This window comes from Saccostrea cucullata, unplaced genomic scaffold (assembly GCF_032062105.1).
Source record: "Saccostrea cucullata isolate Sc308-1 unplaced genomic scaffold, CSIRO_AGI_Scuc_v1 ctg243, whole genome shotgun sequence".
NCBI lineage: Eukaryota > Metazoa > Mollusca > Bivalvia > Ostreida > Ostreidae > Saccostrea > Saccostrea cuccullata.
Genome location: NW_026924631.1, coordinates 220,596 through 234,035, shown reverse-complemented (window position 1 = coordinate 234,035; position 13,440 = coordinate 220,596). Strand labels below are relative to the sequence as shown.

Genomic DNA, 13,440 nt, shown 5'->3' with positions numbered 1-13,440 from the left:
ATCTGTGGTGTCTTGCACTGATACCAAAAGCCTTTTACACTATGTATTATAAAATCCATGACGGAAATAGAAGGCAAACAAGATGTGTTTGTGATTACACTTTTACACTTTTCCTAAACGCAAATTTAATATTGGTACCCAAAGTAAGGTAATCTCACTGGAAATATGAAAGTAGACCAAGGTTAAATTTTTTTCATAAGTACGGAAATCTCCAAGGTCAAAGTCAAAATGTCAAGGTACTAGTAATTGATATCCAATGAAAGGTCTTGCTACAAAGAATACACATGTGAGGTATGGAAGCCCTAGCCCTAACCCTTAAAAAATTACAGCCAAAATTTTAAATAGTAGGACAAACTTCAAGGTCAAAGTGTCAAAATTCCTGATATCAAATGAAAGGTCTTGTGACAAGGATATTATATGTAAAGTGTGAAAGCACTATCTCTAATCCTTTAAAAGTTAAGGTCAAGACTTGCTTTTTAAAAGTATGTCAAATTCTAAGGTCAAGGTCAAAGGGTCAAAGTTCTTCCTGAAAGGTCATTTCACAAGGATTACATATGGTCAAGGTTTTTTTCACAGACTCCAAGGTCAAGGTCAGAGAGACTTTCAACAAAGAATATATATGTGAAGTATAGATGTCCTGGTATCTACTGTTCAAAAGATATGGTCAAAGTAAAAGTTGGGAATTTTGTTTTATAAAAGAGGTCAAACTCCAAGGTCAAAAGATCAAATTTGGCTGTACCCAAAGAAAGGTCTTGTCACAAGCAATACACATGTGAAATGTGAAAGTCATAGCTCCATACAATCAAAAGTTTAAAGTTTTTGCAGACAGACAGAGAGACAGCTAGACAGACGGATGTACACGACAAAAAATACATGTATATACCCCCGAAACTTCGTTTACAGGGGCATAAAAATATACCACTTACCTAATATTATTAGAGGCAAGTGTATATTAAAAAAAAAACAAAAAAAGTAAGTCAGGTGCCTGTGGACGCCACAGATTTACCATGGTTCAGATGATAGAAAGACAGTCAACAATATATGGAATTCAATATACAACAGCCAACTGATTACTACCAACTGCTTAATGCTAACTGCCAACTGCCAACTGCCACACATATTTAAACATATTACAATAAAGTTTGATATTTATTTTGATATTAAGTTGATTTTTCCACGAAAGCCCATTGAGCTCATTTTTGTAGGTTAAAAAAATAATTTTTTCGCGTTATAACGCGAAACTTTCGCGAATAAACGCGTAACTTTCACATGAATAACGCGAAACCATTGCAATATAGCTTTGGAAAAAAGCGGTAATGAATGAATAAATAAATTTATAATTAGTAAATAAAAGCTATGTTAATCTAAAAAAAAAAAAAAATCCTCGATAGCAGTTAAATCTTAGATCGTTACAGTAACTTTCTTATTACATAGTATGTAACATACTTTTTTCGAAACGTGTAAATCAATTATGACTTTGAACAACGTCATGAACAATTACGTGACGTCATAAAGGTTAAATCTGCGAATTTCGGGTAAAAAGAAACAAAGCAAGAAAATGTCAATCAGAAGGAAGATTTTTTGTTTCGGTGGAGTGGATGCTCTTTTGGCCAATTTTACCACTTATAAACTTGCGGATTACATATACTGGTAAACATCTGCTTGTCTAAAGTTTAATTTTAAGAATGTTTGATTTCTTAGAACTTATAGGTAAGGGAAATAAATGTTAACTCATATAGGTGATTTTCTTTTTTAGTCGTGAACCCGATCCATCATTCCTGGAGACAATTCTTCAGACTCTTGGTTTGCAAAAAGTTCCCGAACCTGTGTGTCAAACGTCCTTTGAAGTCATACTGGTATGGTTTCTGTATTTTATTCCGATATGATAAGGACCTTTTTACACCAGTGCAAAATGTTTTTGGACATTGAAAAAAAAATATTTTGTAAAAGTGTTAATATTGAGCATATTTATTTAATTTTCATTGTATGGTAGGTGGCATTTACCCCCAGGAAAATAAGTACTCAGTAAATAGAAATCACTCTAATAATAATTCTGGCCTCTAAAATTTTAAGAATACTTGAATGGATTACCAATTTAGTGCATAAATTATTTTCTGTTTTTAATAGTATTATTGAGATTGCAGAAGCCCATAGAGAAAGTTCTTAAAAGCTTTTTTGATCTAAAAAGCTACACATTTCACCGAAACTGTATTTCACACATTCTTATACTTATTGTCGAGAATGCATAATATTGAAGGAAATAAATTTTATATAGAAAACTTACAAAAATATCAATTTTTACCATTTCTGTGTTAGTTATACCATATACTATTTAATGCATGTATGAATTTTCTAAATCGTGGCTTTGTTTCAGGTTGTTGTGGGATGGATTGTCCTGCAGATAATTGTTGTACTTTTCTACAGAAGGAAGAGTGTTGTGAAGGTATGTTTTTATCAAAATATTTAGGATATTATGCGTGAATGCTGAATTTTTGTATCTCTAATTGTTAAAGGGAATAGTTATACATGTACATATAACGGCTTGATCCAAACAGAAAAAACCTCACATTAATTACGGACCACTTTTGGCTAAAAATTTCATTTTTCAATCTCAGCAATTTCTATGTACCTAGTTACAAATTCATTTATTTTCTTGATATCTAAAGTGTTGCCATCGCTCTTAAAAGAAATTTAAGAGTTGTCTTTGTAACATACTTAAATTATCAATTTATTTATTTATTGCAGGACACAAAGGTTCAGAATGTACAACATGTCATATCTGCTACAAGCGATAAAGTATCACTCTTAAAAGGAACTTAAGAGTTGTCTTGTAACGTACTTAAGTTATCAATTTATTGATTGCAGGACACAATGGTTCATCAGAGTGTACAAAATTTCATATCTGATACAAGTGATGTATCCGTTGCATCGCCAGTTGATGACATTGCTGAAAATGTCAGGGCCAGTGTTTCAGAGGGAATAATTTTCTTCAATGAGATTGCATCTGTAGACATTGGCAATGTGGAAAAAAATGTTATCGAAAGGTCAAGTATATCAGAGGGTACAGTTTTCTTCAATGATGTTGAACCTGAAGGCATTGGCAGTGTTGAAAAGAATGCAATCGAAAGTGTTTCAGAGGGAAGAATTTTCTTCAATGAAATTGAACCTGAAGGCATTGGCAGTATGAAAAAGAACGGAATCGAAAGTGTTTCAGAGAGAAGAATTTTCTTCAATGAAATTGAATCTGTAGGCTTTGGTAATGTAGAGGAAAAAGTGATTGAAGATCTCTCCTCTTCATCTGATGACACGGCAGGGTACTCCTCAGATGATTGCAACACTGATATTGATTCGGAAGTTGAGTCTTTGTGGTTAGAATCGGAGATGGAAACTTCAAATGCATCTGTTAGCAACATCATCACTAAGTATGATTCAGAAGAATCATCAGAGAAAGATTTAAACTTCATCCAAGAAAAAGATAATCCAACTGAGTGGATTCAGACTGCAAACACAAACGATGGTGTGGAAGAAATAAAAGATGAAGAATTAAATCCATTAGTTGCATTGGAGCAAAACGCCAATGTCTATAGACGAGACATAGATGAAAGTTTCGATGATAATGTTGATGATGTGGAGTATGCTTCAGATTTCGCCGAGGAAACCACGCAGTCCGATGACGAGGTCCTATGGATTCCAACGAAGACTAGTGCAGATGAGGGTAGTCTTAATCGAAATGATAAGCCTGAATGGAGTCAAACTGATTTGCATTGTTTGGATGTCACATCTGTCAAAGAACACAAGGATCCCTTAACGGAGAGTGGGGTGGAAGGAGCCATACGATCCGAAACTGTCAACGTATTACTGTCTTGTCCAAATCCTACACAGAACAAACTGTCAGCTGTGCACATGGAGGAGAAAGAAGATGGACCTCGAATTTTTCTTGGAATGAGAAGTGAGTCTGATTTTGGATACACATCCGCTCTGTCTGAGGATGAAATGGGCCAGGCGTCAGGAGGCAGTGGAAGTGAAACAGATCCAGAGCTGGAAGCTATTTGGCTGTCTTCTCTTGAAGTTGACGCTAACACCCGTTCATCATCAACACCCAAGGAAAATGTGGATGTATACAGACCCTCGATTCATGAAGATTTTTTCAACTCAAGAGGATATGAAATAGAAAACAAGGATACTAATTATGGAGATGAGTTACAGCTATCCTCAACATCCTCTGATAGTGGATCAAAATGCTCTGAATCCTCCTCTTTCGGTGTCAATTCCAATATGAAAGAATCTTGGCGGCAAAATTTTAAAGAGGATATCGATCCCGATGATGAATACTTGGTGCAATATGAAAAATCGAAGGATTCCGAAGATGAAACTGATGTGTTGAACCAAGAACGAAGACTTCCATCATTAGCTGATGATTTTGAAGATCACTCAAGTGCAGCATTTGAGAGCTCTTTTCAAACTGATCCAAATATAGATCTGTTTAAGAATGTTCCAAAATGTGTCGGATGTGGAAGTTACTTTGCTACATGGAGAATTAGAAATTGTGCAGCTTGTCGCAAACCTCCTAAACATCCTAATATATGCTCAAATAAGAAGAAGAAACTTCGTTGTAAATAAGATATTTGGAATTCACAATTTTAAGATTCAACAAACTTTGCCATGGCCAAAAGCGTCGCAAACTGATTAAATACAAGTACATTCATGTATTTTATATTAAAATGCATCATAGGCATGAGATCAATTCCTTGCTCTCCAATAAAAGATCTTTATGTTGCCTTTCGTTGAAGTTTAATTAACACGTGTATATTTAAATATTGTGGCGTGCCTTTACTTTAAACAATTTTGCACCGAAGTTTGTGAGATTAATATTATATAGTGTGTAGAGCAATTCGTACATGTAAATTATATGGTCTTCCCAATTCCTACCTCATCTGTTAATGGTGTCACCTTTATTTGCAGATCACAAGTTCATCTACCTTTATGTTGGAAAACATGAAAATATAAATCTCCAATAGAAAAAGTTATACCCTCTTCCAATGGAAGTGTTTTATAAATGGAGATAGGTAAAAAAAAAAATTCAAGAAACTCTTGGGCAGAAAAAAAAAATGAAATTTGGATTGTGTAGGTTCAAGTTTGTTTAAATCATGACCTCCGGAGTACGGTAGGGTCACTAATGATAAATTTTAGTTTTATATAAGAATACATTGGGGTATGTTTAAAATCTTCCCCTGAACAGCAAATCATGGTTGTCATATCACCCCTTGGTTTAGGGTGTCACCACAACCGACGATCCAACTTTTACCTACGAAAATCTTGAAAATTCATACCATATACAGTAAAATCACAATCACATTTGTATGAAATCATCCTCAAGTAGTGTAGACTAATTAGTTAATAGGTCTACAATAACAAATCATTAGTGATAGTACAAAGATACGAAGACAGTATCACGAGATATAATCTACTAGTATATGATTTTTATTTTGCAGAATTTTACAAGTGCTCCTTTCGCATTTCATAATTTACAACAAAGTCTATATTCATTTTGTCATAGATATATTTTTTTCTGATGGCATTAAATAAAAAAAATTATATGAATAATTCAAATTTTTTCGCATTTTAACTTTTTCTTCTTTTTTTTTTTTTAGATGGAGTTTTTTATGACTTAAAGTGAGGATATGAATATTGTTCCTGCATGGTTTTATCTGGGTTTTTTCTTAACTTTCATTTGACAACATTTACGATCCTTCTTTCATGAAATGGCAGAAAAGTGTCTTGTGCAAGTTTCATTTAGAAAATTTTCCGAATTTGATTTGCAAGAGTTATCTCCCTTTTTATGCGCTCTTCCGATAGGAGGAGAGAAAATAGTTTGGTTTCGTTATGCAAGGTGGACCGAGAAGATGATTTTTCCACTGGTGTTATATCATTTCCCATTTATCGTATCAATAAGAAAACCACATTAGTAACTTAAAAAGGTAAGTAGTTGTGTTGCAGAACATGTTACAATTTTTATTATTATTCTGCCTGTCGTAAAAAATTAAATGTTTACTTATACAACCGAGATAATTCGAACTTTGTTTTATAACCTTTTGTGTAATGTCAACAAAACAAGTATCTTTATGGTGGTATTATGTTTCTAACATACATTTGTTAAACGCTGATGAATATTATGCGGTGGTTTCTTATAAGATATTCATGTCGTTCGATTATTAAGTTCTTGAACTCAAGTTTAAGTACAGACAAGCATATGTACACGTGTATCAAGCATTATTTATATGAAATGGCCAAATTACAAGCCTGTATGCATTGAGTCAGTATATATATAAAAATTATGATTGAATGGAATTTCAGCTTTCCTCTAGAATGAACATGAAATCTAATTTTTAAAACATGTATACATGGTAAAATAAACTTCAGTTCCATGGTTTTAAACATAATATGGCTTGCCCTCTTCTCCCGTGTACTACATGTAGAATAAGATAGCAATGCTTATTTATTCATAAAGCAAAATCCAATTTGATAGCTGTCTTCTTATATTTTGTTATTTCAACAGGTTTCCAGCTTCCACATTGAAGTGATATAAAGTGCAATGACCCTGACAAAGCTTCTTAGTGTATACAGGGGAATAGCCAACAGAAGTCAGGTCTTATTTAATGAAAAATATCTAGTCTGGACCACCACTACAGTTTCGGTTGGACTTTATGGGGCTGGAGATCTTCTTGCACAACATTTACAGGTAAAAAAGAAGAAAATGAAAGGTTTGGACACTGTTCGCTCAGGAAAAGTGGCAGCAGCGGGCTTCATAATCGGGCCATTCATACACTACTGGTACATGTATCTCGATCGAATATTCCCAGGACGATGTTTCAGGATTGTGACTAAAAAAGTTGTTATCGATCAGGTCATCTGCTCCCCTATAGTGATTGCATTGTACTTGTATACCACGTCATTATTTGAAAAGAAAAGTTTGAGAGAAGTTAATAGAGAGTTACTTCCAAAGAGCATCGCCCTTTTCATTGCAGAACTGCCTATTTGGCCCCCAGCGCAATATTTTAGTTTCTTTTTCTTGCCCACAAAGTACAGAGGTGTTTATGACAATGTTATTTCTTTTGGATATGATACGCTATTTTCTTATGTGAAATTTGATGCAGACCTAGGTTGGACTAAAACAGAGAAGGAAAAACATGATTCATGTAGTGATGTAACAGTATGCATTGAAGATAAAATTGATTCATCAAAATCATTATGATTTGATACGTTAAATTAAGATGACATGTTTAACTGATTAATTGTTTCCAATTTTTAAATTACCAGTGCCAATTTCTTAAGATTTTTATGAAAAGTTATTTATTACACTGTTTATGTCAAGTTCTTTTCTAATTGTGTACTGCATGTAGCTGTCTCCATTAAATAATGAAGACTGGGGATCCAGAATTTGTTGGAATGTTCTCCAGTAAATTGGAATAAAAATATTTTATAAAGATGATGTACATGGCATTGTTTTCTATTTGTGGACCTCTATCTGATATACCCCATGTCTTGAACATACAATGTACTAGTATATGTAACTTTAATTTGTACCTTTAGCTTATTTTGTTTAGTTACATGTATGATGGTCTTGTTTATGTACTAAAGTCATAACACATTGAGATATACCTGGATGTCAGATTAGATATTCAAAAGAACATGGAAAATGGTAGAATGGAAACAAAAATAAAGGTTGGAATACCATTGGTATCAAATTGGAGCATTTTCATTTGTACCACTTAAGCCATTTAATTTTTTTTGTCAGAAAAAAATGAACGTCGAGCAAATCCAAAGGATTTTGGTCCCCTGCTCAGTGTGTTAGTGGGTGGGATGTCATTATTTATGGCATATTATGTCAAATATGTCCACCCTATCATGGGTCATTCAACAAGACGTTAAAAATTTTGAAATTAGGTCACAGATGATGGTCATGGAGGTCAAAACCCATAGCATGCTAGGAAACATCTTGTTATAAGTATTTTACATGTCAAATGTAGAAGCACTATCTCTTCTCAATCATGAGTGACAGGGAAAGATAAGGTTTTTTAAAAGTAGATCAAACTTTTAGGTCAAGGTCACAGGGTCAAATCATTTCTCTTTCAAATGTTATGACCTATTTAAAGTGATGTTAATATTTGTGACAAGTAGTCAAACTTCAAGGTCAAGGTTATGGGGTAAAAAATCGTAGTGTTTTAGGAAAGGTCTTGTCATATGTAATGTACATATGAAATATGAAAGCCTGCTCTCTTCTCATCAAAAAGTTATCCCCAAAGTTTTTGTTACAGACGGACAAACTGATAGAGTGAGACGAATGAGATTTAAGGTACATTGATACTCTGATAAGAGAGATAACTCTTAATGACACAAATGTCTATTATTTCTTTATAAATTTGTAAAGTTTAAGTGCCATTTTTTTTCAAATTTTGCCCCGCAAGCCATGCTTTAATTGTTTGTCTTTTATTCAGCATATACATTTGCTTTGGAAAATCATAAAAGTTAAAGAAAAATTTCATATGAGTGAGCAGAGGGTTTATGAACCTAAATGTCCCTTGTTTTTGCGAAAACGAGAGACAATGGGTGATTATCGTATTATTGTACACAAAGACACTGATGTAGATAGACGGTTTAGTTGACTTTGCTTTTCCGTGTTCTTTGTGGAGTTATCTTTCTTCAAACATAGTAGGCTAATGATTTATTGTCAATAAATAGTGTCTGAAACTCTGAATCAATAACTGCTAAGTAATGGTGTTTAGAGAATTTTTCTAATACACTAGTATGCACATACATGTATATTTAGTCAAAAATGTGAACTATTGTTTGCATAGATATGGATATAGAAAAATAATAGGAAACCTAAAATTGTACCCGCAACTATAAAAAAGTTTTAGATGCTACATTTTTTTCACGAAAAAATCAACGATTCCTGATTTGAAATTAAAAAAATTGCACTAGGTTTAGTTCAGATCATGCCAAATTTGCCAATACCTGAACTTTTTGATGGGTGTGTATGTTTACCCCAAATTAACAGACGGCCTATTTCGAACTTTTCATTGATAACCATTTGCCCCTATCATTACGCAGTACATGCCACCATGTGAAATATCTACCTCAGTAAGGTCGGTGTCATTCGTTGGTAGCAAGTGGCAAGAAACCGGGTTCAGAGAGGAAACTTTTTTTTCAAAAAAAGGAGAGAAAACAGATAAAAATACAAATGTTCCAATTCGAATTTTATAAGTCATTCAGTCCTTTGTATAATCTCACTCCTCAAGGTAAACCCTGCAAGTGATGTATGTTGTGTGACATAGAATCATGTCTTTCTAAAATAGACTTGGTTTTGAAAACAGAAGAATCTAAGCTCTTACTTTCCAAGACTTTGTTTATCTCCTAGATATATAAATAGCATCAGATATATATTCTAAGCATAGTACCAAATGGCATTGACAGAATCATCCTGGATTCAGCTGCGTGCATGAGTTGTATCAAGAGGTGTAACGATACAGCGATATATCGATCGTATTGATATCAAGTGCTCCCGCAATACATGTCGTATCGTCGTGTATGTATCGTGATACCGTACGGTATAAGTTATTTCCTATTATCTAATTTGAAAACCCCATACGACCCACAAGAACTTGTTTTGCATACAAGGCACCCCAACTTTTTCATCCATAATTCAAACAGAATCAAAACAAGAACTTTCTCTGTGAATTAACGTGAAATTTAATTCTTGCAATTTCTATGAAGTCCCCTATTAATTTGTTGTTTGATAATACATGTAATGAACAGAGCTCTTGATTAATCAGTTTAATGGTCTCCAGACTTTGGATAATTCGGAACAATATCAAAAAGATGCATTCTTGAAGTTGCAAACATGTTTTGTCTTAATTGTTGCTGTAACTTTTTACAAGTTATTAAATTATAAAAAGAACGTAAATTCCTTCTTTTATGTTTAACATGGGACCATACAGCGAAGTTATCGGAATTTGTTGTTGGGTAATTATAGTGTTATGATCCTGAGCATCACATGTGGATTTTTTACCCCGAATACATAAATTGTTTGAATAGATACCGTTATGATTAACTTTTAAAGCTCACCTGAGCTTTAAAGTCAAGTGAGTCTTTTTGATCACATTTTGCCCGACGTCCGTCTGTCTGTCCGTCCATCCCTCCATGAACTTTAAACATGTATTTGACAATTCTTCTCCAGAACCACTGGACAAGTTTCACAACAACTTGTCACAAAATATTTTTTGATGAAGGAGATTGAAGTGTGATCAAATGAAAAGCCATGTTCCTTTTCATGGGAAGAAAATTACAAGAATTGGTGACTTTTTAAAAAACTATTTTACTTATCCTCTCCGTGTCCTGATGGAAGCATGAGGCCGTTCAACAAGTGACGTCATCGGCTAGCACTGGCAACAATTTACTTTCTCCCGTCAAAGCTGTTCAAGGCCTCCCTATGTTCTGCTTCTCTCTCTCTCTCTCTCTCTCTCGAATTAGTCATATTAGTCACACTGATATAGCCACATTGTTGTATTGATTAAGTTCAGTTAAACTCAATGAATTATGTTTGCCTACTAAAACTCTCCGTGTCCCAAGGGAAGCATGAGGCCGTTCAACAATCCGTGAAACTTGTCATCCCTGCCACAAAACGAGTATTGGTTTTAAGTTTTGAAATACGCAGAGATCACACAGAGGTCAGAAAATAGGTCAATTTTCTCATTTTCTCATTTTAATGAAAATTTTCATTGATTTTACAGCACATGTTCTTTCGGAAAACATGGAGCACAACCTTGCCTATCTATCAAATTCATATATATATATTATCAACTAGTATCAGATGCAGTTTAAAAATCTAAAAAAGTTTAAAAATGTAAAACTTTCAGATAGGCAATGTTTAATTGTCTCATTTAAATTTACCAGAATTAAAACATAACTCATTCACGCTATAAGCTTTGAATAGAAGGGTGCACACTATCATTTTAAGTTTTTAATTACAAAATTTTCATGGAAATTCTTTCTTCGAAGAACCGCAGAGCCCAGTTAACTCAAGTTAGCGATTAGGCCCATGGGCCACTTGTTTTTTGATGAGAGACGAAGATGGACTAACAATGTTTAACAAAATATTCCTTTAGGAGACAGTGAAAATGGGCACTGAGTATCTGCCATGCACCAAAAACAATAGGAGGGCGAAATTACACATTTAAATGTTGTTTGGAAAGGAAGGGTTTTGTTTTGCTTTGAATTCAAAATCTATCTGTATATTGAATATTATAACCATGGTTTCTCCAGATAGTTGCTTTGTGATGAAGTTTTCTAGGTTACATTAATTCAATGATGAAAACCAGAACTTTCGTACTTAAGATTTTAATTTTCAACAGGTTTTGTATCCAGCTATTAACTGATCTTCTAACCAAACACTCCTTACTCTTCTGGTGTAAAACACATTAAATATAATTACAAATAAATGAAAAACGGTACATCGATCATAATTATCCTAAACATAACACTATATCCACCACAGCTTGAAATCTCGTGCGGAACAGAAAGGGGTTTTCAAAATGGCGATCCTGCGCGTGCGCTCCACGGAAACGCGGTAGTGGAGAGCTTAATATTTTATTTTCTACTCACTCCCAGAGACGCTCAAGCGCACATGCGCGACCCAGGAATCTATGTTTTGGTGAAGAAAGTGAATTGGTTTTAATTTAAAACTTTCTTTCATGCGATTGTTAATGTTCCAACTTGTAAAAAATGTTAAGAAATAATAAACACCCTGGAAAGAAGAAAATTAGAGAAATGCTGTAATTCTTTACCGTGTGTAGCCTTTAAAAACAATACTTGACATTTTCTTTAGATGCCATGGTTTGTTTCTGTTTAAATTTCGATTGCTTTCTTTTTTACTACTTGATTAGGAATTGAAATATTATTGCCATGAAACAAATGCTACCATATGCATAATGATGTATCAGTAACTGTGAACTGTGAATACGTATATGGATCTTGACTGTCAATTGGCGTATTGTGAGTTTTGCAGGCAATGAGCAACTCATCTCCACATACAAGAAAGGAACACTGGGTCCATTTAATTTTTTTTTTAAATCTTAGTGTTTGCTGCTTGATGTTCAGGAGTAAAGACAAAGATCAATGGCTTTTTCAGTTATATTTTAACAACACCCTTAAGCCCAGGAGGCTTGGGGTTAACAGTTTTATAGAATAAAGATTTACTGTGCACAATGAAAACAGTTTTTTTTTTGTAGAATGTGCATGAGTAATGAGAAAATCTGCAATCAGAACACAAAATTTCCTCTTACATGCATAAAACTTTACCTCATCCTGTCGAGTTTGAATTCTAACCACAGGGGCCTTGAATTTTATAGTTTTGTTAGAGAACAGGCTGCTTTTAATAAACCTGTATCAATGCCAGCAGTTTTGCTAGATATGTACGTAGAAGAAGATAAATAATGTAAAAGATGAAATGTATTTTCAAATATGACATTAATCCCATGGCAAGGATCATGAATTTCATAGCTCCTAGTTGAAAGTAGTATTTTCATGCTGTTTGTGCTAAGATGTTCTGATATACAGAAAATTTTGAGCGAAAGATTTACATAAACGACCCCAGGTCAGTTGGTACCGAGATCCCCCAAATTTTACTTTTTTTCGGCCACAATTCCGCCTCACTTCGTGATCGGAAGGTCGTAGTTTCGGAAAATCCGACCGCAACCGCATGGCCTAAGTCGATTAAAATCAGTAGCAACTGTTCCCTCGCCAAACACTCGACACTTTGAAGTGAAATTTGAGGGGTCTTTGAACGAAACCTTTAAAATGGGGCTTCGTGTATTGACAGGCGTTTTCACCACTCAATGGCCCTGAGTGCAGAGTAAGGTCTAAATTTGATTCCTATGAGTGAAATTTTCTTGAATGGGACATTAAACAACATTCAATCAATCAGCAACAAATCATTTGATTAAAATTATTGGTGCAACCAAGACAGAGAAGATGGTGAAAGTATTTCAAAAATGTTTACAAACAACGCGTTGAACGGCTTGAAAAGATTGTAATAGCTAGACTACTTGTGACTTTGTAGCTGCAGATCTGTAGCGTTAAGGTTTTATATATTTTTCTTTCGTTATAACGCTTTTTAGATCCGTAATGCAAAAAAGGTAATTTGTTATAACATATTTTTAAAATCTTTATAACGAATTTCTCCACTGTTTAGCATTGGTCAATCAACTACCTTTCACTCCCTAAGTCTAGACACACTCTGTAGCCAATATACATATGTATATATTTTATCCACCTCCCAACCATTTATAGTCGTCTCTACAGGGAATAAACTCGCTTGAGGTGAATTTTCAGCAATCTAACAAAAAATTTTCATCCAGCGAGTTTATCACTTGTAGAGACGAG

At 34.1% G+C, this 13,440-nt stretch overlaps 1 protein-coding gene across 1 annotated transcript; it reads left to right on the top strand.

The window, feature by feature from the left end:
* Nucleotides 1-5,820: 5,820 nt before the first annotated feature.
* On the top strand, nucleotides 5,821-7,478 carry LOC134266893 (mpv17-like protein 2). Its single transcript, XM_062749097.1, has 2 exons — nucleotides 5,821-5,978; nucleotides 6,557-7,478. The coding sequence occupies exon 2, from the start codon at nucleotides 6,593-6,595 to the stop codon at nucleotides 7,250-7,252; it is 660 nt and encodes a 219-aa protein (XP_062605081.1). The 5' UTR covers nucleotides 5,821-5,978; nucleotides 6,557-6,592; the 3' UTR covers nucleotides 7,253-7,478.
* The last annotated feature ends 5,962 nt before the right edge of the window (nucleotides 7,479-13,440 follow it).

Bases quoted from the DNA above. Each gene is read 5' to 3' on its own strand.
- LOC134266893 (XM_062749097.1), top strand. From the start codon at position 6,593: ATGACCCTGACAAAGCTTCTTAGTGTATACAGGGGAATAGCCAACAGA.